General features: G+C 35.2%; 1 protein-coding gene and 1 long non-coding RNA gene across 18 annotated transcripts in view; one reads left to right on the top strand and one right to left on the bottom strand.

The window, feature by feature from the left end:
- LOC105470146 (kinesin family member 21A) overlaps positions 1–22,594 on the bottom strand; it is a 159,155-nt gene that overhangs the window by 29,191 nt on the left and 107,370 nt on the right. For 6 of the 17 annotated variants that reach the window (XM_024789242.2, XM_071071874.1, XM_071071875.1 and 3 more), the window contains 14 exons: positions 21,476–21,583; positions 17,605–17,673; positions 17,286–17,500; positions 16,984–17,137; positions 16,617–16,811; positions 16,089–16,190; positions 15,151–15,316; positions 14,647–14,667; positions 10,001–10,061; positions 9,572–9,626; positions 6,728–6,942; positions 3,977–4,084; positions 2,445–2,573; positions 315–353 (listed from right to left, as the gene is read on the bottom strand). In XM_024789242.2, the coding sequence (XP_024645010.2) occupies positions 315–353; positions 2,445–2,573; positions 3,977–4,084; positions 6,728–6,942; positions 9,572–9,626; positions 10,001–10,061; positions 14,647–14,667; positions 15,151–15,316; positions 16,089–16,190; positions 16,617–16,811; positions 16,984–17,137; positions 17,286–17,500; positions 17,605–17,673; positions 21,476–21,583 (1,637 nt within the window). The remainder of the gene's footprint in view (positions 1–314; positions 354–2,444; positions 2,574–3,976; positions 4,085–6,727; positions 6,943–9,571; positions 9,627–10,000; positions 10,062–14,646; positions 14,668–15,150; positions 15,317–16,088; positions 16,191–16,616; positions 16,812–16,983; positions 17,138–17,285; positions 17,501–17,604; positions 17,674–21,475; positions 21,584–22,594) is intronic. The other 11 variants (XM_071071883.1, XM_071071884.1, XM_071071885.1 and 8 more) reach the window with 7 other exon arrangements.
- Positions 312–12,278, top strand: LOC105470145 (uncharacterized). Its single transcript, XR_980334.2, has 3 exons — positions 312–403; positions 10,252–10,359; positions 12,160–12,278. It is a non-coding gene; the product is annotated as an uncharacterized lncRNA (long non-coding RNA).

The following is a 22,594-nucleotide window of genomic DNA, read 5'->3' as shown; positions in this document are numbered from 1 at the left end:
CGTTGAGAATAAGAAACCTTCTTGACATCAATATTCACAAAACTTGATTTCTTTTAAAGAAAAGATTTAGATTACAGACAGAAAACAGGTATCACAATTTTTAAACTATTATACAAAAAAAACCCACTACTTTATCTAAAAGGTATGATCACAAAAATGTATTAAAATTATCATGTTTAGAAATATTAGTGCATTTATGAGATTTACAGCAAGTGATGCATGCAACAAAAAAGAGACTTGCTTAGAATTTCTAGGAAGGCATTTTAGAACATCAATGAAATTCCAGAATGTAGGAAAGGCAGGAAAGAAAGTACCTGTGTACCTCCGACAGAGAGGAGTCACTTTCATCAGACCTATAGTGAAAGAGTTAGAATTATGAGAGAAAGAATACAGATGTCAACAGGTAAGGACACTGACTCTGGACTCAAAATCAACAGCATGAATAACAGATATATAGCAAACATTTCCTTCATAGTGCCCTGCTTTTCTATTTGCACTGGATATTAGCATATTTAAGGTATAGCTAAGTCACGTAAAGAGTTTGATATTTATGTCTTCTAGCAAGACTTTGGGGACTAAAATTTTTCTAATACTGATATACAAAATCTATCCTCACTTCTAAATTTAGTCCTTGGAGAAGAACAATATCAAGTACATGAGATATAGCCCTTGAAGGTTTGCTCCATTTAATTTGGCTAGTCCTGGAAAAATTTTCCCATTTCAATAACAGTTCATCAATTTCATTCATCTTGATAATGATTACTTTAGATACAGACGCTAATGTTGAAGTTACACAAATAGATTGTGTTTTTCCATAGAAAGCAAGTCACTCATTTAACAACCTTTGGTTTTAGCTTATTTCAAAAACACTGAGTTCTTTTGACTAGAGAGCATCTTAATAATAGCTGGGGTACTTTAGTGGACTTTTAAAATAGACAAGTCACTCTTGTTAGCCCTACCTTGAGGCCTCCAAGACTGCAGTGAGTCTGGTTATTATGAAAATCTATTTAGACTGTACAACAGGCTTGAGGAGAATGAGGATATGGTGAGTGTTGGCATAGAATGTAACTAGAAACAATGTGCGGGATCTGCGTCTTGCTAGTGGGATATGGTAGTCTCAAAAAGTAGCCCCAGAGAAAGTAATGTAAGGAGGTAGGCAAGTTTTTGAAAGTGTAGAGTAGTCAGTTATTCTACATTTTAGTTTATAGAGATGACAAAAGAGTCAAATGATTGGTAGCTCATAAAGTGTTTCAGTAAAAAATATGGAACTGTGATTAGGTTGTCAGGATTATCAAAAGATTGACAGAAAATGTTCTGACTGTGAAGGCAAGGTAGACACAAATTTAGCAACTCTTCATATACCTAGTGAAACTTGACTTTCCAAAACTATTCCTAATGTTCAACTTTTCTCAATTAATGACAGAAATAACTTACAATGTTAAAGAATATTTTGTTTAATAACACAGGAAAATATTTACCTACCTATATCAATTTAAAGAACATGTCTTCTACTAATTAAACCATATTAAAATCTAATGAAGGATCCATAAATAAAAGAATTATCCATAAATTAAGCATATTTATAATTCTTTAAAAATTATGGCATGATTCTCTAAGTTTATAGAGCCATTTAAAATGATCTAAACATGCCAGACAGATCTTAAATGGCATCCTATAAATTTTAGAGATATTGATACATACAGGGTGGTAATAGCAGAAAATAATCATTATCATTCCGAGTCCAAGCAGACAAGTCAGAGTTAATAAATACCTTATGGCAGTATTGTTAGTACGGCATTCTTGCAAGAGAGATTCTGGCTCAATGTGTGGATACTTTGTCATTTCAAATTTGATGACAATTACATTACATTTTCCACATCCCTTCAACTTCTCCACCCCGCTCCCAGTCCTACTCTCTCCATCCGTAAAGGTGATTGTTTTATTCCAAGAACACAATTACTGAAATTTTGTGGTGAACTTGTCTAGAACAATCAGATGACAATAACATGTTGCACATGTAACAGTGGTCTTTGTAAACTGTTATATCCCCCAGAAGTAAAGTAATTTGCCTCTTTCCAACTCAGGCTATCTAAATTAGAGGCTTTTGTGGGCTGATAGAAGCTAAGGAATCTTCAAAAATTTAAACATCAAGTGGTCTCAAAGATTTTTCAGTTCTAATTTACTTGTAAAACAAAAGGCAAGACAAGTGCTGAAGGAATAGCAATACAAATCTACAACAGGGAATAATGTTCAGCAGGAAAATAATTTTCTCTAATTTTGGCTGCATGGTTCCTTTCCCATTGGAAAGATGCATAAAATATGGTAAGAGTTCACAAGTCAGGCTCCCTCGCCTACACAGAGATGACTACATGTTTTCTACAGACTGTACTGACAGGTTCAGAATATTATATATATAATTGGGGCTCTCTTCCATAATGACTTACTTATCCTGCTGAACTGATGTGTTTCCCTGAGAAACAGTAAGACGATTAAAAACATTCAGTTCATTACGGGGCCGGCTTGGTGGGGAAGAAGGAGGTGAAAGACTAGCCTCTGAAGTTCCAGAATCTGAGCTACAAGAAAAAAAGAACATAAAGTAGGTGGCTTTAATTGTTATGATTTGTTAGAAAAGTTATAAGAAACATGCTCTTTAAAAAAAATCTTTTTATTAGAGAACTCCTTCTTTCCTTTCTCTCTTCCTTATTGGTAAGATAAAATGCATTCTGAACAATTTTTAAAATCTCTTTTCACTGGATTTTGTTACATTGGCCACAAGATGGCACTAAAGAGAAGATTCTGACTGTTGAAATCAGAAGTCAGTATAAAAATAAAGCAAGCCACATTTAAAATCATACAATTTTAGAATCAAGAGCAAGTTTCTCACTTTACAGATGAGGAAAGAGACCCAGAGAGCTTATGAGAAGTTTGCTTATTCAGTTGATTCATTCATCTATTTTTAAATCACTTATGCGCTCCATCCCCATTTCCCAATTATTCTTGAGAGATTCAATTCAGTAGAAACAGGCAAACTACGTCTTTAAGTACAGGAAGCAAGGGTGATAAGGAGGATAATTTCTATGACATTCAAGTCAGTTAAACTCGTGGTCAAAAAGGAGAGTGTGCATCTTGGTACAGGGTAGTGGATGGTATAGAATTGTCCATTTAGGCACAGAAAATAAATGAACACTTCCTTTTAAATATATTCACATTTATTTTTTGTTAAAGAAATTAAAGTAATTTACTTCGCTAATATTTAAATGTAAATTCGCATAAATGCTTTCCCTCAAGGACATGTCTTAGATCTACCTGTCACATGCAGAACAGGCAAACTGAGGGAGGGGTGGCAGGGTAACACTGGTTCTAATCCAATCAACTTCTGCATGCTGTCATGCTGCAATTTTTAAATGCCCAGTTAAGTGGATCATCAGATTACATTATGTACTGCTAAGTAAACTAACCCTCACAAAACACACAAAAAAAACACTGAGGATAATACCAACAATGTAAACATGACAGAGCAGCAAGAAAATGGCACAACAACACACCCTATGATTTATTAGTTTTTCTGTCAGCTACTGTAAAGAGGTAGGGTCAAGGTCAGTTTTAGCTGACATTGCAATGATGGTCAAAATTAATTATAAATTTTTCTATTAATAGAAGACTATTTGAAATATAGACTTAATAAGCCTTACCTCAAGTATATATTAACTCTTAAAATGATATACACAAATAACTGGAAAATAAGTAAGTGGACACGTTCAGGGACAAGTGCTCAAATATTTTTACAAGTATGTATATGACCAAGAATATTAGACCACTGAGTCAAGCCAAAAGCTGACTTGACTGTCTTGATTAGTCAAATAGTCATAACCACAGTGCCAGCCGAAATCTGGAAAATAATTTCATGACTGTCTTTAGCACTAAGTGCAGCAGGCATTTAATATAGTCTAGCAGGTAAAAAACATTAGTCACTTACTGCTTTTGTTCCTTGGCCTTTGATTTTTCTGCTTTCTCGTATGCCTTTCTCCTTGTTACAGGAGAAGGCTCTGGAATTTTTTTTTCTGGTAGAGATGACTGCCTGGAACTAAAGTAAAATAAGATTCTTTAATTACCTAATTCTAAATTTGCACATACAACTTTGGTAGATAGTCAATCTAAAATTTGTAATAGGTTAATAACTGGAACCTGAGAAAGATTATTACTTGAGAACAAAAAATAAAACTAACATAGGAAAATATTACATGAGTTATTTTTAGTTGCTGGAAGCTCAACAACCATAATTTTTAAACTGGTGATCTTATTAAATATATAACAACTTATCATCTTTGAATATAAATATCAATGATATGCTGCCTAATAGCTACAACAAATATTTTGGATGTGTTTTAATTTCACTGGTAATTATTTCAGATGAAGAAAAATTGTCTTTATAGTTTTGTAAGAACAAAAATATTAGCATATCAGAATTTAAGAAACAATGAGATTTAACAAATTAATATTGAGACATGATCACAAAATAGTTCTATAGGTAATCATACACACAAAAATACATAATTATTTTACTTAGCTAGTATTTAATTTGTATCTATGTATATTTTAGTAATAAAGTATTCTTGCCTTAAATATTTTAAATGCCAAATGTCTGCTTGTAATTAAAAATTCAAGAAAATAATTTTTGTATACAGTGGTAATGAATTGTAACTGAAAAAAAAAAAAAATGTCTGGGCCAGGCATGGTGGCTCACACCTGTAATCCCAACACTTTGGGAGGCTGAGGTGGATGAGTCACTTGAGGTTATGAGTTCAAGACCAGCCTGGACAACATGGTGAAACTCTGTTTCTACTAAAAATACAAAAATTAGCTGAGTGTGGTGGTGGGCGCCTGTAATCCCAGCTACTTGGGAGGCTGAGGCAGGAGAATCGCTTGAAGCCAGGAGGCAGAGACTACAGTGAGCCAAGATCACAGCACTGCACTCCAGCCTGGGCGACAGAGCAAGACTCCACCTAAAAAAAAGAAAAAGTCTGGGGGAAAAAAAACCCACTAAGGAATTAGACAGCAAGACTTCCAGAATGGGTTTACATGATTCCTATTTAAAGCAAAAACTACATGTAATTAAATTTTGTGTACTTGATTTTTCTAATCAGGAAATCACATTTTAGCAATCCTGCATCATTTAAAGTACAAGGATCACTTGAGTAAAAGTTATGCAGTAATGGCTTAGAAGAGTTACTGCACTAAGTGAGTGACCAAACTCTCACAATGTATAAAGAATTACAAATATATGAGTATAAGCATGTGAATTTATGAAAACTATAAACTAAGTTATCTAGAGGCAGAGGCCAAAAGATATTTTTTATAACCTGTCATAAACGATACATTTTTAAAATGTAAAAAGACAAATAGAAGAGATTACCTGAATCTGGATTCCAGGCCTTAGATTTAGTCTTGAAGTTCCCAAGTCTCACTCATCTGACAAGCTAAACACCTAACACATGCTAGTTCCTAAAATCTGACCTCAGCTCTATATCACTACCTTCTCCAAAAGCATTTCTTCTACTCTCATCTTATCACAAAAGCAATGAAGCCATAAACTATACTGGTTAGCAATCTCTAACAGCAGATCCAACAGTTAATTACATAGGCCACCTCAAGCACATGCAAGAAAGTTCTGTCATCATTAAAATTAATTCTGGAACAAAAGGTAGCAGATGGGATTACTGAATGGAAAACAATGGAAATATCCTCATAAAATGAAGAATATTATGAGAAACAGCTATTCAGGTGTGGAAAGTTTGTTATTTCGTATTATTCACATATCATATAGTGTGTGCCACTTTTGGGGGGGGGGAATATTCTTCAGTGCAGAGATGTATTCATTCCATAAATTATCTGCTAGATCACATGTGAGGATTAGTTTGAAAAATGACGTTAACAATCTTTACCAGTGAACTAATTTAATATTAATATAACTATCAAAACACACACATGCACACATGGTACACATATGCACACACACACATACGCACACACACAGGACTATGTGGGAAAATCTTTCTTTGTCCTCAAGATAATAATTGAAAATAGTCCATGCAAGATTTATTTTGAATAGAAGGTTTTTTGTTCAGATTATCATAAGAAAGAGAATATTTCCTTCTTCAAATCTTTAATAATACCAATACAAATATTTTTTGGGGCATCACTCATCCCAGATAAACAATATGCTTCAAGGTAAAAAATTAGGAAAGTTGAAAATGTATTAAATTTGTAATTGGTATTTTCTTTTTTCTTTAAAAAGAGTCAGCAAAGATTTACTATCCTGACAGCTCTCTCAAAACTAGGATATAGGTAATTTAGAGAAAATTTAAGAGTCTAAACTTTCTGTTTATGCATAATAGTTACATAACAGTTTTATAGGTATAACTTTAATTTAGGTGTTTCTATATAAGTATTGTCTGTAATTCACAACTCAGATGTTATAAAAATTATAACTCTTAAGAATGATCCTAAAACTTGGCAACAAGACAAAGCAATTCAACAAAGGACCTTTCAAATTATTTCAACTCTCCAATAAATTAGGGGAGACAAGACCTAACAAATTATTTCGAAAACCAGAGATCAAATTTACATAAATTTTAAATAATAGAAATAAGAAATTAGCAACATGCATACTTTAAAAAAAAAAAAAAAGCCAAAAGAAAAGAAGTTAGTGTAGCTGGGCCAAACTTACATGCTGCCTATCTTAGAAGGTAAGCCAGGTGGGGGAGAGAGCTCTTTTTCCCTAGCAGAAGTACCACTTGTCTCTGTATTCATTCCAATCTCTTGCCCTTCTGCAACAGGTGTAAGAGGGCCAGGCAAGGAGGCATCTCCTGTACTAGTGTCTGAAGCTAGTTCACTGCTATCTGCATACAGCAATTCCATCTGAGTGGTGGTTCTCCTTCGGGCCTAGTCAAAGAATGGAAGGAAAAGCAATCAGGAGCAAACTCTTGCATAGAAGATGATTAGGGAACAGAGATTTATATGAGTTTGAAATAGGTAAAAACATTTAGTGTGTCTTTTCCTAGAAGGTGTGCCAAACATAGCATGTGAGATAGTGACAAGCCTGAGCTATAGCTGGACAAAACCTTTAGAGGCCAAAATAATAGCCAACATTTGTATTGTACTTATATGCCAGGCACTGTTCCACACACATTATTATATTAGCAGGAGTAATATCATTATCTCAATTCCCAATCGAGGAAACTGAGGCGCAAAAAAGCTAAGTAATTTGCCTAAGGTCATACAGCTAGTAAGTGACAAAGCCAGATTCAAAGCCAGGCTGTCTGCCTCCAACATTACTGTGCTCTCCTGCCACTTGCGGCCAGCTCCCTCAAAATATAATTTAACAAAAAAAAACAAAAAAAAAAAGGAAGAAAGACATTAAACCAAAAGATAATTGCAGGGAAGCTCAACTAAATCCTGTTTTTTCCCATGCTTAATTTCTTTTTCTAATACAAGTTTTTTTCAGTTATTGTAAGCCTCTTCCCATGATACCTTAAATAGATGTTTAATCTGCCCACTGGACAACACCAGCCAGTATCAGCTTTGGGCAGCCTGCTGAGGCAAGTAAAGGTTATTTTCCTAAAATCTAAACTCACTATAAGCATTCCTTTCCTTACTCTTGAAAACCAAGTGACTATCCGGTTATTGCTCAGTTAGTTGTTGATGTCACTGAACAGATAATCAAGTGGTTTACCAGATTATAGGCCTCTAGAAAGCAGCAAACCTGTTTTTTCAGCTGTATAGCCCCGGCTCCTAACACAGTGCTGGTACACACAAATTTAAAATATATAATCAACTTCATTTTTTTCAATAAATGAAAAAGAAATGATATGAGATGCTTTTCAGGCATCTCAGCAGTTCAAACGGAGTAGCAGGTAGCACTTCAGAAAAGAGAAAGCCCTGTAGCCATTTTTTACACTCTTAATTCTCTCCACAGCCAAGAGCCTAGAGCAGACATGAAATTTTTCTTGGGAATTCTTAACCCAGGGGGTTCTTTTAGGAGATGACCTTTAGGCCACCACTTCACATCTCTCTCTAATGTCCCACAGTGGCATAATTAAATAGGCTTTCTCAGGGCCCAAAAGATAAAATTTATCTTAAGAGATTCTCTCCTTTGCTTAGGACTAGATCCAAACCATAGCAGAATGTTTTCTTTGAGTTTTGTTAACTTCTGTTTAGACACTTAGAATAATAAAACACAAACTACATGCTGCCAAGCCAACAGCTCAAAGACCATGTGTAAGAGCCTGGAGATGTTTTTTGATTGGCTTGACCAGTGTTTTAATAATCTGAGAAATTTATGTAAAAATTCGTATTTGAGAATTCTCTTGAAAAAACAAAGGATCTGGTAGCCTTAGGCTCATATTCCCACATGGTAAAAATGAGCAAAACTTGATGGTGGCTATTTCCTTTTAGATGGGACATGTACTCTCCAGGTAGACATAATGATGACCCATTTGTTATTGTATATCCAGCTAAATTAGTCATTTGCATTACCTGATTAACCACTGTGGGCCTTAAATATACACTACCCATTGCACAGTATTATTATTTCAGGTCCTGATTCAATCCATTCACTCAACAATATTCAATAAGCACCGCAAGAATTCTTTGTTTTCAAACATTGTAGGATTGTTAGTCAAATCACCTACTATCAAATGCTACCGCATTCAACCTGATATGTACCATTAGGTAGCTCACACATTTAACTGTGTGTGTAATTTATATCATTTTTTAAAAACCCTATAAATATGCATTATAGCTTTGTAAGTTTTTAACACATAATAATTACGGACTGGATTATTTTTAAAACCACCTCAAGGCACGGTTAAATAAGAAATACTTAAGAACACACTAGAATGCTAAAATTTAAGAAATCTCCTGCCAATCTAATGATATTGTATGGCACTACACAGTCTACAATTTAGTTAATCAGCAGCTTAAGAATCACCATCCATAATTGTGTTATCCAGTGGGAAAAATATAAGAATACAGTAAAGCCCAATTTCCACCAAGGAGAATTTTTTTTTTTTTGAGACAAAGTCTTGCTCTGTCGCCCAGACTAGAGGGCAGTTGCGCAATCTCGGCTCACTGCAAGCGTCACCTCCCGGGTTCAAGAGATTCTCCTGCTTCAGCCTCCTGAATAGCTGGGACTACAGGTGCCCACCACCACGCATGGCTTTTTTTTTTTTTTTTTTTGTATTTTTAGTAGAGACAGGTTTTCACCGTGTTAGCCAGGATGGTCTCGATCTCCTGACCTCATGATCCACCTGCCTCAGCCTCCCAAAATGCTGGAATTACAGGTGTGAGCCACCGTACCTGGCCAGAGAAATTTTTTAATATAAATTTTTTCAGTTACCACTTAAAGGGAAATATGATAAAAAAAAAAATAAATAAATAAATAAAGAAGATATTTAGTAAAACCAGGCCCTCTTGCTAATCTATTAAGAGTCAAATATGAACCTATGTGTTTAATAGCAATAACAAATAACAGTGTAAAACATGTTTACCTGATACTTTCAGTTCTTCTTACCTTGCTCTTAGGTTTCACTTCACCACAAAGCTTCATGAGATCTGAAGACAGTGTGCTATGTGCAAATAAATAATTAAGCACAAGATTAAATAGAAAATTATTATAGAAAGCTATAGCTCCTCTATATCAATGACTACAAAAAATTTATATGCCTATGGGAAATACAGAAAGACAATATTTAAAGTCAAAATGAACTAATTTAAAAATAATTCATTTATGTTCCTTAAATATTTCAATATTTTCATTTTAAAATGTATGATGGTTAAGCGTAACTTAACTTGGTTTCTATTTACTGTTTCTAAGTGCTATTCACTAGGCCATTAGATTGAAAATTATTTGTTTTATGGTAATTATTTGATACAACGAGATAAAAGTATTTAAAATATTATGTAAATAAGTCAACTCTATTGTTTCTAAATGCCTTCTTACCTTCCTTCTGATCCTGGGCTGTTTAAAGGTGCATCCTCATCAGTACTATCCTCTACGTTTTCTACAAAAAAATGTTTAAAATGTAAGCATTGTCCCCATGTCACAGTTTGAATGGTGACTGCAATCCACATGCTGTAATAAACAATAGCTCAACATCTCAATATGGGCACGATGGTTTTAGTAACTGAATCTAAATAGATAGAATTGTAGAAAAGTATTTCTAAAAACTCTCCTTTGATTGTGTGTTCTAGAACGAGTAAAACATGTTCAAACAGGAAAACCATGACTTTGAATGGTAGAGTATAGAAGAATAACATCCTTCTGAATGAGATGAGTACATATGACTATTGCAGAATTATGTATGTATCCTGTACCATCCAAACATACAAGAATCTACTGTTTAAAAATATAAAGTAAACGCTACATGGGCCTCCTTTAATGTACTAAGCCAACCAAGAATACTACATAAAGTATAAATATAGTTGTTATACTTTATCAGTTATGCCAATGTACTTAGATATTTTTCCTTTTTTAATTTCTGTATTTTTGCTTTCATATAGAAAGAGAGAAGGTGTGTATGAGGGTGTTCAGAAGTCACACATCAGCATGCAGCTCATTCACATGAACACAGAAGACAAAACCAATAGGTTTGCATGCAACAGTTCTGTAAACTAATACAAAGAAACCACTACTATTTCAGAACAACTGTAGCTGACTAGTGAAAAGGGAGAAGAATTAAACATAAAACTGTTAGGAAGTCAGTAAATAAAACAGCCACAGAAAGTAAACGACTTAAAATGCCAGCAAGCCCCTAACATCGGTGTAGGCTGTTTTAATGTATACATTTTATTATAAAAATCATTTCATAAATCTAAAGACAAAATTATGGGCAACATATACATTAAAGAACAATATATACAGTTCATCCCCTTTTAATTTTAAATTTTATATAATACAGGTAGACTATGGCAACATTAGTCAATTGATTCATTTCTCTCCACAAGTGTTCCCTTCCTTTCTCATTGTTCAGTAAGACTTGGTACTATTATCTAAAATAGAATCATATCTAGGACTCACTCAAAGGGGTTTACTTTCTGAAGTGAAAAAAAAAATGGTGATTTTGAAGGCATTATGTATCTCATTAGAGGAAGGCTCAAGGACTTGCTTCACAGAAAGGATAATTGAGTTCTAAGGTACTGAATTATTATTATTTTTTTTTTTAATTTTTATTTTTATTTTTTTTTTGAGACGGAGTCTCGCTCTGCCGCCCAGGCTGGAGTGCAGTGGCCGGATCTCAGCTCACTGCAAGCTCCGCCTCCCGGGTTCATGCCATTCTCCTGCCTCAGCCTCCCGAGTAGCTGGGACTACAGGCGCCCGCCACCTCGCCCGGCTAGTTTTTTGTATTTTTTAGTAGAGACGGGGTTTCACCATGTCAGCCAGGGTGGTCTCGATCTCCTGACCTCGTGATCCACCCGTCTCGGCCTCCCAAAGTGCTGGGATTACAGGCTTGAGCCACCGCGCCCGGCCAAGTTACTGAATTAGTAAAGAATATAGAAAATTATGTTATAAAGAAATGACAAACCTAGCCTCTGTTTTCCCTCTGTGTTTTAACAGCAGGCTAAGATTTGCTAGTATTTATCTTGCAGAGTGTGATAGAATTAAATGTTAAACATCATGCAAGTCCTTCGTAAAAAGCTCTTAACTCCTGCTTATGCCTGTATGCCTTAGTTAGAGATAATGGTGTCTTCACAGAACCAGTCTGGCCAGAGCCCAGAGGATCCCACCCAGATGGTCACCAACTCAGACCCTCTTCAGTACCAAGTTTGGTCTGAAGTATTATAGTAATCTGGGCAGCAGGACACACCAACAACTCACTGTTGTACTCTCAACTCTGAGAACACAACTCTAGCCCAAAATTAGCTTCTTTTATCACAGTAGCTTTAAAGACAAAGACAAAACAAAACTCCCAAATACCCTAAAGTTAATCTATATCATTATAGAGTTTCACTGTCTCACTTCACTGGAAGTTAACCAAATAACTGGATTTTTAAAAGTCTTCCATTAAAGTTATTATTTTAAAAACGTGTGTGTGTGTGTGTGTGTGTGTGTGTGTGTAGTTTCCATATACTAATTATATATTTAAAAATTTAACATTGCAGCCCCTGAGACTGCTGTCCTTAGAAAGGTCTGCTTGGAAAACTGGACTTTGGCTGACATATGAAAACAGCTCTCAGAGTGTCTCCAGTCAACTATTAACTAATAAAAGTGGCTCACTGTACATTAGAAATTGCAAATAATATGGCTTATGCTGAACACTTGCTTTCCTTCTGGAAGTCTAGACCAACAGAAGGTACATATGTCACTCACCATCCCCAGTAAAACCCTTGGGCACTGAGCATCTACTGGACTTTCTGGATATAAACATTGCACCAATATTGCTGTGTTTTTTGTTCTGGGGAAAGAAAGCACTCTGTGTGATCTCTCATGGGAGGGAGAGAGATACAAATGCCTGGACATGGATTCTTCCAGAGGCCATCTGTGTCTTTTCCCCTTATGAACATTGATATCATAAATCTTAAGTCATGAATACAACCATATACTAAGCCCTGTGAGTCTTCTAGCAAATCTCTGATGATAGTGGTGACCTTTGGGATCCCAAAACAGACACAGAAAAATCAGGATGTTCTTTAAAAGCTACAAAAGTACAACCCTGTGAGCATGGGGCGCTGGCCCTGGTTCATCCTCTAGCCTTAAATTTCATCATTCCATGTCATGAACTTGCTGCTCTGGAGCATCAACCTGTTTGTAGGCCTCAGGTACACAAAAGTGTGGCTAAATTCCGATGCCTTAGCTTTTGCTGCCCCTGTGCCTGGAGCGACTCTCTGGCTCCCATTCAACCTTGTCTTTTTCCTGGCTAACTCTTTTTCTCCACTTATATTTTAGCTTAAATGTCACCTCATCCAGAAAGCCTTCATTAACTCCTCCATTCTTGTTAGGTGGTCCTACTCTGTGCTCCCATAAGTCTATAGATCTCAATCATTGCCTTCACTGCAATATATCATAATCCGTTCATAGTCTCTCCTCCTCAGCAGGGCATCAAGTCCATAAGGACAAGTTCAGCATCTCACTCATCTTTGGATCCCAGCATAGAGCCCAATGATTGTGATAAAACTGGAGAACAACTAAATGATATTTAAAGCAATGTACCTATGACTTTCTAGCTTCTGTGGATTTAAATTTCATTGTTTTCTCATCTCATGCTTTTTATTTGGCTCCTTTCGTCTAGAAGAGCCCCAGTTCCTAGGGCAAATTTCTGCCATGAGTCATAGGTTACATTAGCTGAATGAGTTCCTACTCTCTGCTTCTGACCTTTCTTTAAGCTCCAGAAAATTGAAATTTGTTTGAAAGTTGGAAAACAGGGCCAGGTGCGGTGGCTCAAGCCTGTAATCCCAGCACTTTGGGAGGCCGAGACGGGCGGATCACGAGGTCAGGAGATCGAGACCAGCCTGTCTAACACGGTGAAACCCCGTCTCTACTTAAAAAAATACAAAAAACTAGCCGGGCGAAGTGGCGGGCACCTGTAGTCCCAGCTACTCGGGAGGTTGAGGCAGGAGAATGGCATAAACCCGGGAGGCAGAGCTTACAGTGAGCTGAGATCCGGCCACTGCACTCCAGCCTGGGCAATAGAGCGAGACTCCGTCTCAAAAAAAAGAAAGTTGGAAAACAGTAACACTGCTCATCAAATTACCAATTTAATATTCTTCTGCACATAAAGACATCAAATAATTTATCTTTCGAGTTAAAAGAGAGCATATATTACTATGAATTGAGCCACTAAGAAGAACAAAGAGAAGGAGAAGGAGAAAAAGAAGGAGGAGAAAGACGAAGGAGGAGGAGAAAGATAAAGAAGAGGAGGAGGAGAGGAAGAAGAAGGAGGAAGAGAAAGAAGAGGAGGAGGGAAAAAAGAGGAGGAGGACCGACTGGGGAGGAGAAGGAAGAGAGGGAGGGAGACGAAGAGTGAGAGGGACAGAGGAAGGAGGAGGCAAAGAAACATGCTTGATAACACATGGAATGGAAAAGGGCTAGTTATAATGCCAGGTACTTGAACAGCCTGACCAATACTGTTTCAACCTGTTCTGATAAAATCCTTTGGATAGTTTTGTTCAGTTTACAATATTTAAAAATGTGTGCCTAACTTTACAAAAATAAACAGATAAGAATATATATATATACATACACAAAGATATATACAGAAGAAAGTTATTTATGAGGTTAAAACAATAGATGCACGTTAATAGATATATTTTAAAAATTTAACAGAACATATATATTATGTTTTTCTATAAGAAAGAGAAAGAAGACAGGGGGTTTAAGAAACTGGAGCCACAACTGGAACTCAAATAATAAAAGCGACAACTAACAAAAGCATACTTCTTTAAACATCTAAGAATTTTAAAATCAGGAATGTTTAATAAAGATAAAAGACTTAGTGTGTTTGTGGCCATGGATACATTTCAAAAAAGATCATGCAAAAACCACTTGACCACCAATAAAAATCTTTAAAATAAGATGTACCACAATTAGTGTACATGAACAATTAGTAATTCATGCAGCTGTAGGATACACAGAAAGCTAAACATACTTACCTAATGGTACGCTATCTAGATCTGTGTAAATAACAGCAAAAAGGAAACAAAAAGCAATACTCCAATCAAAACAGATCCAATGTTAAAAACTCCCACATAAAACAAGATTATGTACCATTTACATGTAGAATAGATGCCATAGCAAACACTTATAAATTTATTTTTAAGGCAGTGAGCTACACAGAGTAAAGTAAAGAAACTTGGTTAATATTTTAAGTAATTTAGATAACCAATACGAAAACTTGATTGGTCTTCTTTGCCCATAAAAACTAATTGCTTAATAAGGTTAAGTAAGCCATTTTAAGTTGGTAATCATTTCTTGGAATAACAACAATTACCTTGCCAAAATGTATACATGCAAATTAAAGAAAGAATAATTATTAAAAGCATGAGTAAATATAGCATCTATTCAGTCAAGCCATAGGGGAAAGGGATATACTATACCATGTTGAAAAAGCAAAGCTACCATGCAAATTCATTTAACTAAAATCGAGTACAAATTACCTTGTAAAGCATGGCCTAGTAAAGCATCTAGCTCAGGATTTAATTCTGCCTTCTCTTTCAACATATGGAATAAGAGCTGGTTTTGGGTAGCACTGGTTATTTCTGTTTGTTTGAGTCGACCTTCCAGTACTTTAATTTGAGCCTCTTTCTGGGCAGCCTGAAGACCCTGAAACACAACAAAAAATTATCTTAGGTCATATGAAACAGGATCTACCACACAAAGATCTGTATCAAACAGCAAATGAATATGATATATGGGCTTGACATCAGATAGACCTTGAGTCATCCCAGCTCCTCCACTAACTGGCTTAGTGATCATGGACAAGTTCACCTGTCCAAGATGTTATCTTCTGGATTCTCAGTTTCCTCATATGCAAAATGAGATCAATAATAATTACCTCTTGGCACATTGTGAAAATGAAGTGAGATGGCGTAAGAACAGAAAGAGTATAACAGTCTCAACATGGAAAAAAAAAGTGAGTCAGAAACCATTATCATCTTCAACATTTGGGCAGGGTTTTCTTACAGGTGACAAATTAGAGAATTTACATTCAAAATAAGAGAATGATTAAATTATTTTTTCTTTTCTGATTCACTTTTGATCTGTAAAGAATCAATGTTAAATTAGTTATGATACCAAACTTGTTTGCATACTGAGAAATTTTTTTCTAATTTTTCCTTTGTTAAAGCAAAAGGGGAATTATTTCTTAAGCTGTTTATCTGCTCTAATAAACAAACATAATAGACGACATGCTAATGAAATTGATCTAAATATTTCTCACTCTTCCTGACTCTAAAGAAGGGTAAAAGAAATACTTTCCAATTATGAATAATCTTCTTCCTTATTACAAAGCGAATGGCTACTACAGAAAGATAAATAAAACTACAATGAATTAGTCAAAACTTAGGTTTTCAGTAATAGTGTGGTTATATCTGACCTTATTAATGCCCATTGACAGGAAGTGATCTAGCAGGTATCGGGCTTCTGTAAGGGTGCAGGCATTAATGACTGCAGTAACATCCAATGTCTCACCTTCTTCCTATATAAAATCAGCATAATATGATGACCATTACTTTGAGCTGAAAACAGAAGGTTTTATATATTGTTTCATATATTTATTTCCTAGTATTGGGTTAGCTAACGAGATGCTCAGATAGGTGCAATATATGATCATTACCCCAAGAAACATAGGGTTTAGTTGAAAAGATAAAATACATTTAAGCAGCTAAGAATCCAAAGTGGGATGTAAAAATGACCCATGTGTTACATAAACAATAAATGTTATCACACAATCAGCAGAGAAATCTGAAAAGCAAGCAGGAAGTGGCATACATGTAAAATCTAAGCATTAGATTAGACCAATAAATAGAAAACACCTTCACGTAAAAACTCAAAGTGCTTTGAATGATAAACAATACAAAAGTACTTTTCATTAAGCCATTACACTTTTCAAAAAATTACAAACCTTTGCTTCTTCCATCTGCATTATGTTGGCTTGACAATCAGAAATACTGTCATTGATGTAATCTATATTAGCAATCAGTGACTCCATCTCTTCATTGATATTAGCCACATTTTTATCTCCCTCTCCATTCTCCTTAATTATCTTCTCCCTTCTTTTTGAAAGTTTCTCTCGTCTTTTTGTCAGTTCCTCCCGTTGCTATTGAGAAAGCAGGTTGGATTTTAAGAAATTATGTTCATCTATTTATATACTGTAGAATCAAAACCCCCCCAAAACTTGGTAAGTGTTAAATTTACCCGGGAAACAAAATTGGAAGAGTAAAATTAACAGTCAGCTAAGGGGGAGCATATCTACTTTCTATTTCCCACACCTTGAGGAGTCTATTCATATCTGCCTCCATGTTGGAAATGGTCATCTTCTGCATGATGATGTCTGTGACTCTGCGCTCAAGGAGCTGCCACTTCATGCGGGCTGTCTTGGAAATAAACACTCGGCCAGTCAATCCTTTCCTCTGATATTTTTTCCTATAATCATATAAAACAGACAAGCATAATTACTTATGCACTTATTTGATTGTGTACTGTCAAATAATGAGCCATTTTTTCATTTAAGTACAACATTCTGTATTAATGGCCAAGAAGATTATGTCAGCAGGAACAGAATTATGTAGACCTGGTTCCATTTGTTGTGGGCGTTGGTAAGGCCTGGACTCTCGCCACAGGAATTCTCATTTTCTGCTGGACTCCTGTCCTTGATGCATCTGTTTCGAGAGCAGCTGCACTGGAACTTGTGTCCTGAGCAGGGGCATCAGATGAACTCAGCTTCCGAGTAACTTTCCCAGCCACTTTATCTGACATGGGTCTTACTTGCCGACGAAGAGCTGTAACCTGAAATTGCAGCAGAGGTTGACTCATTATCTTAGTCTATAGAAAGACATCATATATCTCAAAGTCAGAATGTTTCTTCCAAATGGTCAGCTTGCTTACTGTACCTCTTCCGTTTTGCGACGTAGAACCACTTCTTGGTTTCTTTTTTGGGCTTCCAGAAGTCTAAGTTGATGCTGCAAAATAATATTAAATAAGTGGAAATAGTAAAGTGAAAGACACAATATTTCCTATTCCTATATAAATATATTTCCCCATACCCCTGGGAACTGTGAGTTCTTAGCAGGATCTGAGTCAACAACCTTGTATACATTATTACAGGTACAGCTGTTTTATCCCAACAAACACAAATAAATACAGATATACCTCATCCCTTTTTGAAAAAAATGAAAGGTTATCTCTGTGTTACATACTTAAATTTGACACATTTGGTGCTTACTACATGCAAGTACTTTTCTAAATGCTTTACAAATGTTATCTTATTTAATTTTGTTAGACATCTTGTTTTAGTTGCTGTTTGAGGCACAGATAGGAAGAAACAAAGTTTAGAATATTTTCAATAGAGTCATCTTATAATATATACAATAATTATAAATTGTTGTACACATAGGAAGAATATATATTGATTAGTACCTTGTAATAACTATGGATCTTATGGTGGATAAAGTAAATGGACAATAAAACATGTCTGCATTGACTATTAATTTGTTTCCAGGTACTCTCAAAATAAAGATAACTAATTAGGATTACTTCAAGCCATTCTACAGGCATATAATTTAAGAAAAAAATTTGGACTTAAAAAGAACTCAGAGGCCAGGAGCGGTGGCTCATGCTTGTAATCCCAGCATTTTGGGAGGTCAAGGTGGGAGAATCACTTGAGGTCAGGAGTTCAAGACCAGCCTGGCCAACATGGCAAAACCCTGTCTCTACTAAAAATACAAAATTAGCCAGGCATGGTGGCACGTGCCTGTAATCTCAGCTACTCGGGAGGCTGAGGTGGGAGAATCGCTTGAACCCAGGAGGCGGGGGCTGCGGTGAGCCAAGACTGCACCACTGTACTGCAGCCTGGAGGACAGAGCGAGACTCCATCTCATTAAAAAAAAAAAAAAAAAAAAAAGAAAGAAAGGAAAGAAAAAAAAGGAAAAAAGAAAGAACTTATATCTTAATTCCAGTTCTATCATTTATTCAATTCTGTATTGTTGGACAAAGTTTAAGAATGACAGTTCACTACAAACTTCCTTTCTAGTACTTAAATCCTGTTATTTAACAAATAATCCCTCGTGTTTTGCATTCAAATTCAAGCAGACCATTCATTTTAGGTTTATGTATATTTCTGCCTCATCAGATGGGAATTCCTTGAGAAAATGACTTTATCTTATCACAACTATATCTTAATTGCCTGCCACAATGATTGATATAAAAGCAAAATTAATGTGTTTTTTAAATTAATGAATTATCAAAAACTATAATTATCATATAGTTTGAAACTTCTTACTACATTCAATTTCTTCCTATTAAAAATCAAATCTCAAGCTCATTCATATTTTTATATGGTATGTAAATGTCACCCTGAACTTTCTAAGGGTTCAAAGATGAATATGACAAGGAACAATTTTAAAAGGAGGCCAATAGGTACACAAGGCAACAAATAAAAGGGAGAGGGAGTATGAATGTTAGCTTTATATGTGATTAGCCAGCATTGTATCTTTATAATAGAATATAGGCATCATATGTTATGGAAAACATTCAAAAAGTTCATCCTAGGAGTTCAATATTGATCTCCCTATATCTTATATGAATTAGTAATAAAGAAATAGGTAGCATACACTGTAAAGAAATTATTCCTATTGTCCAAAGGTTTTCATTAAATATAAAATAAACAGACAAAAAATGGAAAGAACCCAAACGTCTATCAACTGATGTATGGACAAAGAAAACGTATTCTATCTATACAACCATAAAAAAGAATGACGTGCTGATACATGTTATAACATGGTTGACCCTTGAAAACACCGTGTTAAATAAAAGAAGCCAGACACAGCTGGGCACAGTGGCTCACACCTGTAATCCCAGCCCTTTGGGAGGCCGAGGCAGGTGGATCACTTGAGGTCAGGAGTTCGACACCAGTCTGGCCAACATGGTGAAAATCCACCTCTACTAAAAATACAAAAAGTAGTCAGGTGTGGTGGTACATGCCTGTAGTCCCAGCTGCTCTGAAGGCTGAGGCAGGAGAATGGCTTGAACCTGGGAGGCAGAGGTTGGAGTGAGACAAGGTCATGCATTGCACTCCAGCCTGGGTGACAAAGTAAGACTCCGCCTCAGGAAAAAAAAAAAAAAAAAGCAAGACACAAAAGGCCACATCTGGTATGATTCCATTTATATGCAATGTCCACAGAGACAAAATGCAGATTAGTGGCTGCCAGGGGCCAGGGGCAATTGTGAGTGACTACCAATGGGTACAGTGTATCTTCCTGGAGTAACGAAAATTTTCTGTAATTAGAGAGTGGTGATCATTCACACTTTTGTGAATACACTAAAAACATGAATTGTACACTTTAAAAGGTAAATTTTAGGATATGTGAATTATATCTCAACTTTTAAAACAGTGACAGAAAAAAAAAGAATAGGCAATATGTTAGAATGTGCTTCTACTTGATTTCAGTAGGAACAAATTGATAAAAACAAAATTTTAAATGCCTAGGAATTAACTATGACAAATACACTGATTATTAAAATACACTGACATAGTAGGAGAAAAAAAGAAATAAATATAACCTAAATAGGGGAGTCATCTGGCCAAAATATCCACTATCCACTTTTCTACCTCACTTCCCCCTTTTCTCTGTCCCCTTTCTTCGTTACATCCCAAAATAGATTTCCATTTTCTAAAATATGCTTTATGCTCATATTTTTCCAGGGAGGATTTAGGAAAAGTTGAGCAAGTAAAAAGGAATAACGGCTGAAACCTAACCAATAATAAAGAGAAAAAGTGAAGGCCTCTTCTTTTTCAAAGAGGGAGACTTGCTGTGTTGTTGTTCAGGCTAGTCTAGAATTCCTGGGTTCAAGCAACCCTCCCACTAGTCTCTCAAAGTGCTGGCTGGGATTATAGGCATGAGCCACTGCACCCAGCTTCTTCTTTTAAGAAAAAAAAATCATAACTATAATTTTTCACCTAAAAGAAATAATTATATTGCCAAAATTTTGAAAAGAAGAAGAAAAAAAATCAACCATAACTTATAACTCTAACACAACTACAATTAGCATGTTGAGATGCATCCTTTGAATTTTCCCTCATTTGTAAGATGACCATGCTTTACACTTAATGTGTGGTCATTTTTCAGATAGGTATACAGTTTCAAAATATAAATGGAATGTACCATAATTCCTTTAACCATTCCTCCCATTGTCAGGGATTTGGTTGTTTTTACTTTTTTCACAATTACAAAGAATCCTAAAGTGAAGATTTCGATGCAGAGTATTTTTACTTATTTTAGATTATTTTCTTCGTCTAAATTCATGGAAGTAGAATCTTGAGTCAAAGGATACAAAAATTTTGATAGTCCTTAGAAAAGCCTCTTCTAATAAGGGCTGGTTGTTACTCTAGGATTATTTATAAGTACTTCTAGTGATAAAACATTCTTCAGAACCATCCTAAACTTGCTATCTTACAAAATACTGCAACTAGTTCCTTGGTCATCCTAGAGATAACCAGTTATTCTTGCCATTTACTTCTATGTCATCATCTGGAAAATAAGTCTCAAATAAAATATATAATATTACAGTTTTTTAATGAACTCTTATACTGAATTACCATAATGCACATATTGTAATAAATGACATTTTATAATATGTATGCTTATCTATTGTCCTTAACCTGCAATTAGTAGTTAGGGTTACCAGAAATGTTTCCTCCATTTATTAAACCATCTTTTTCAATGTACAATTTTGTTACATAACTGAGAGTTAAAATCCACTTACATCTCTTTTACGTTGATCCTTTTTCAACTGAGCAATCTCTCTGTTTCTTCTAGACTCAGTCAGTCTGGCTTTCTCTTGTTCTTCTTTCATTTGCTTCATTAGGCGAACCTAATCAATTAGGTATATACATCTATTGAAATTACTCTGTCACAGCATTCATTCAATCAAGCACATATATGGAAGTAAGTTCTTAGAATTCCGAATACTTAACATGGAAACATGCAGTTTTACTGCACATTTAAAATGGGCAATTCTTATTTCTGTGAGATTCATGTATTTCTGTTTCTAATACATTTTTATTTGCTTAGTATTCTATACTTTTTGTATTCAATATTCAGTTGTTCTGCAACTTGAAATCTTGATACTTAGCTTACTATCAGTAGCTGTGTGACCTTGATCGAATTACTTTACCTCTCTAGGCTTTGGTTTGCTCATCTATAAAATGGAAATAATATTTCCATAGCATTCGATTTTTGTGAGAACTCAACCAGTTAACACCCACAAAATGTATTAACAGTACCTGGCACTTGAATTCTCAACAACTTAATAAAGCACTTAATGATTTTTAGCTACTGTTGTTATTAGCAACTATACAACATAATAATCTAATGATGGTTATGTGCCTCATAACAACATTTAACTCAACAATGAACCACATTTAAGACAGTGGTTTCATAAGATTATAGTGGAGCTATAGTGGTTTATGTATTTACTATACTATACTTTTTATAGTTGTTTTAGACTTATGAAAAAAAAAGGTAACTATAAAGCAGCCTCAGGCAAGCCCTTGAGAAGATATTTAAGAAGAAGGCATTTTTATCATAGGAGATGACAGCTCTACATGTGTTAATGCTCCTGAAGGCCTTCCAGTGAGACAAGATGGGGAGTTGAAGACGGTGATACTGATAATCCTCACTCTGCATAGGCCTAGGCTATTGTGTGTGTTTGTGTTTTCGTTTTCACAAAAAAGTTTAAAAAGTAAAAAATATAAAAATTTTAAATAGATAAAAGCTTACAGAATGATGATATAAAGAAAAAATATTTTTGTACGGCTATAAAATGCATTTTGTGTTTTAAACTATGTGATATTTCAAAAGAGTCAAAAAGTTTTTTTAACTT

This window comes from Macaca nemestrina, chromosome 10 (assembly GCF_043159975.1).
Source record: "Macaca nemestrina isolate mMacNem1 chromosome 10, mMacNem.hap1, whole genome shotgun sequence".
Classification (NCBI taxonomy): domain Eukaryota; kingdom Metazoa; phylum Chordata; class Mammalia; order Primates; family Cercopithecidae; genus Macaca; species Macaca nemestrina.
This window is presented reverse-complemented; position numbering and strand designations above follow the sequence as displayed.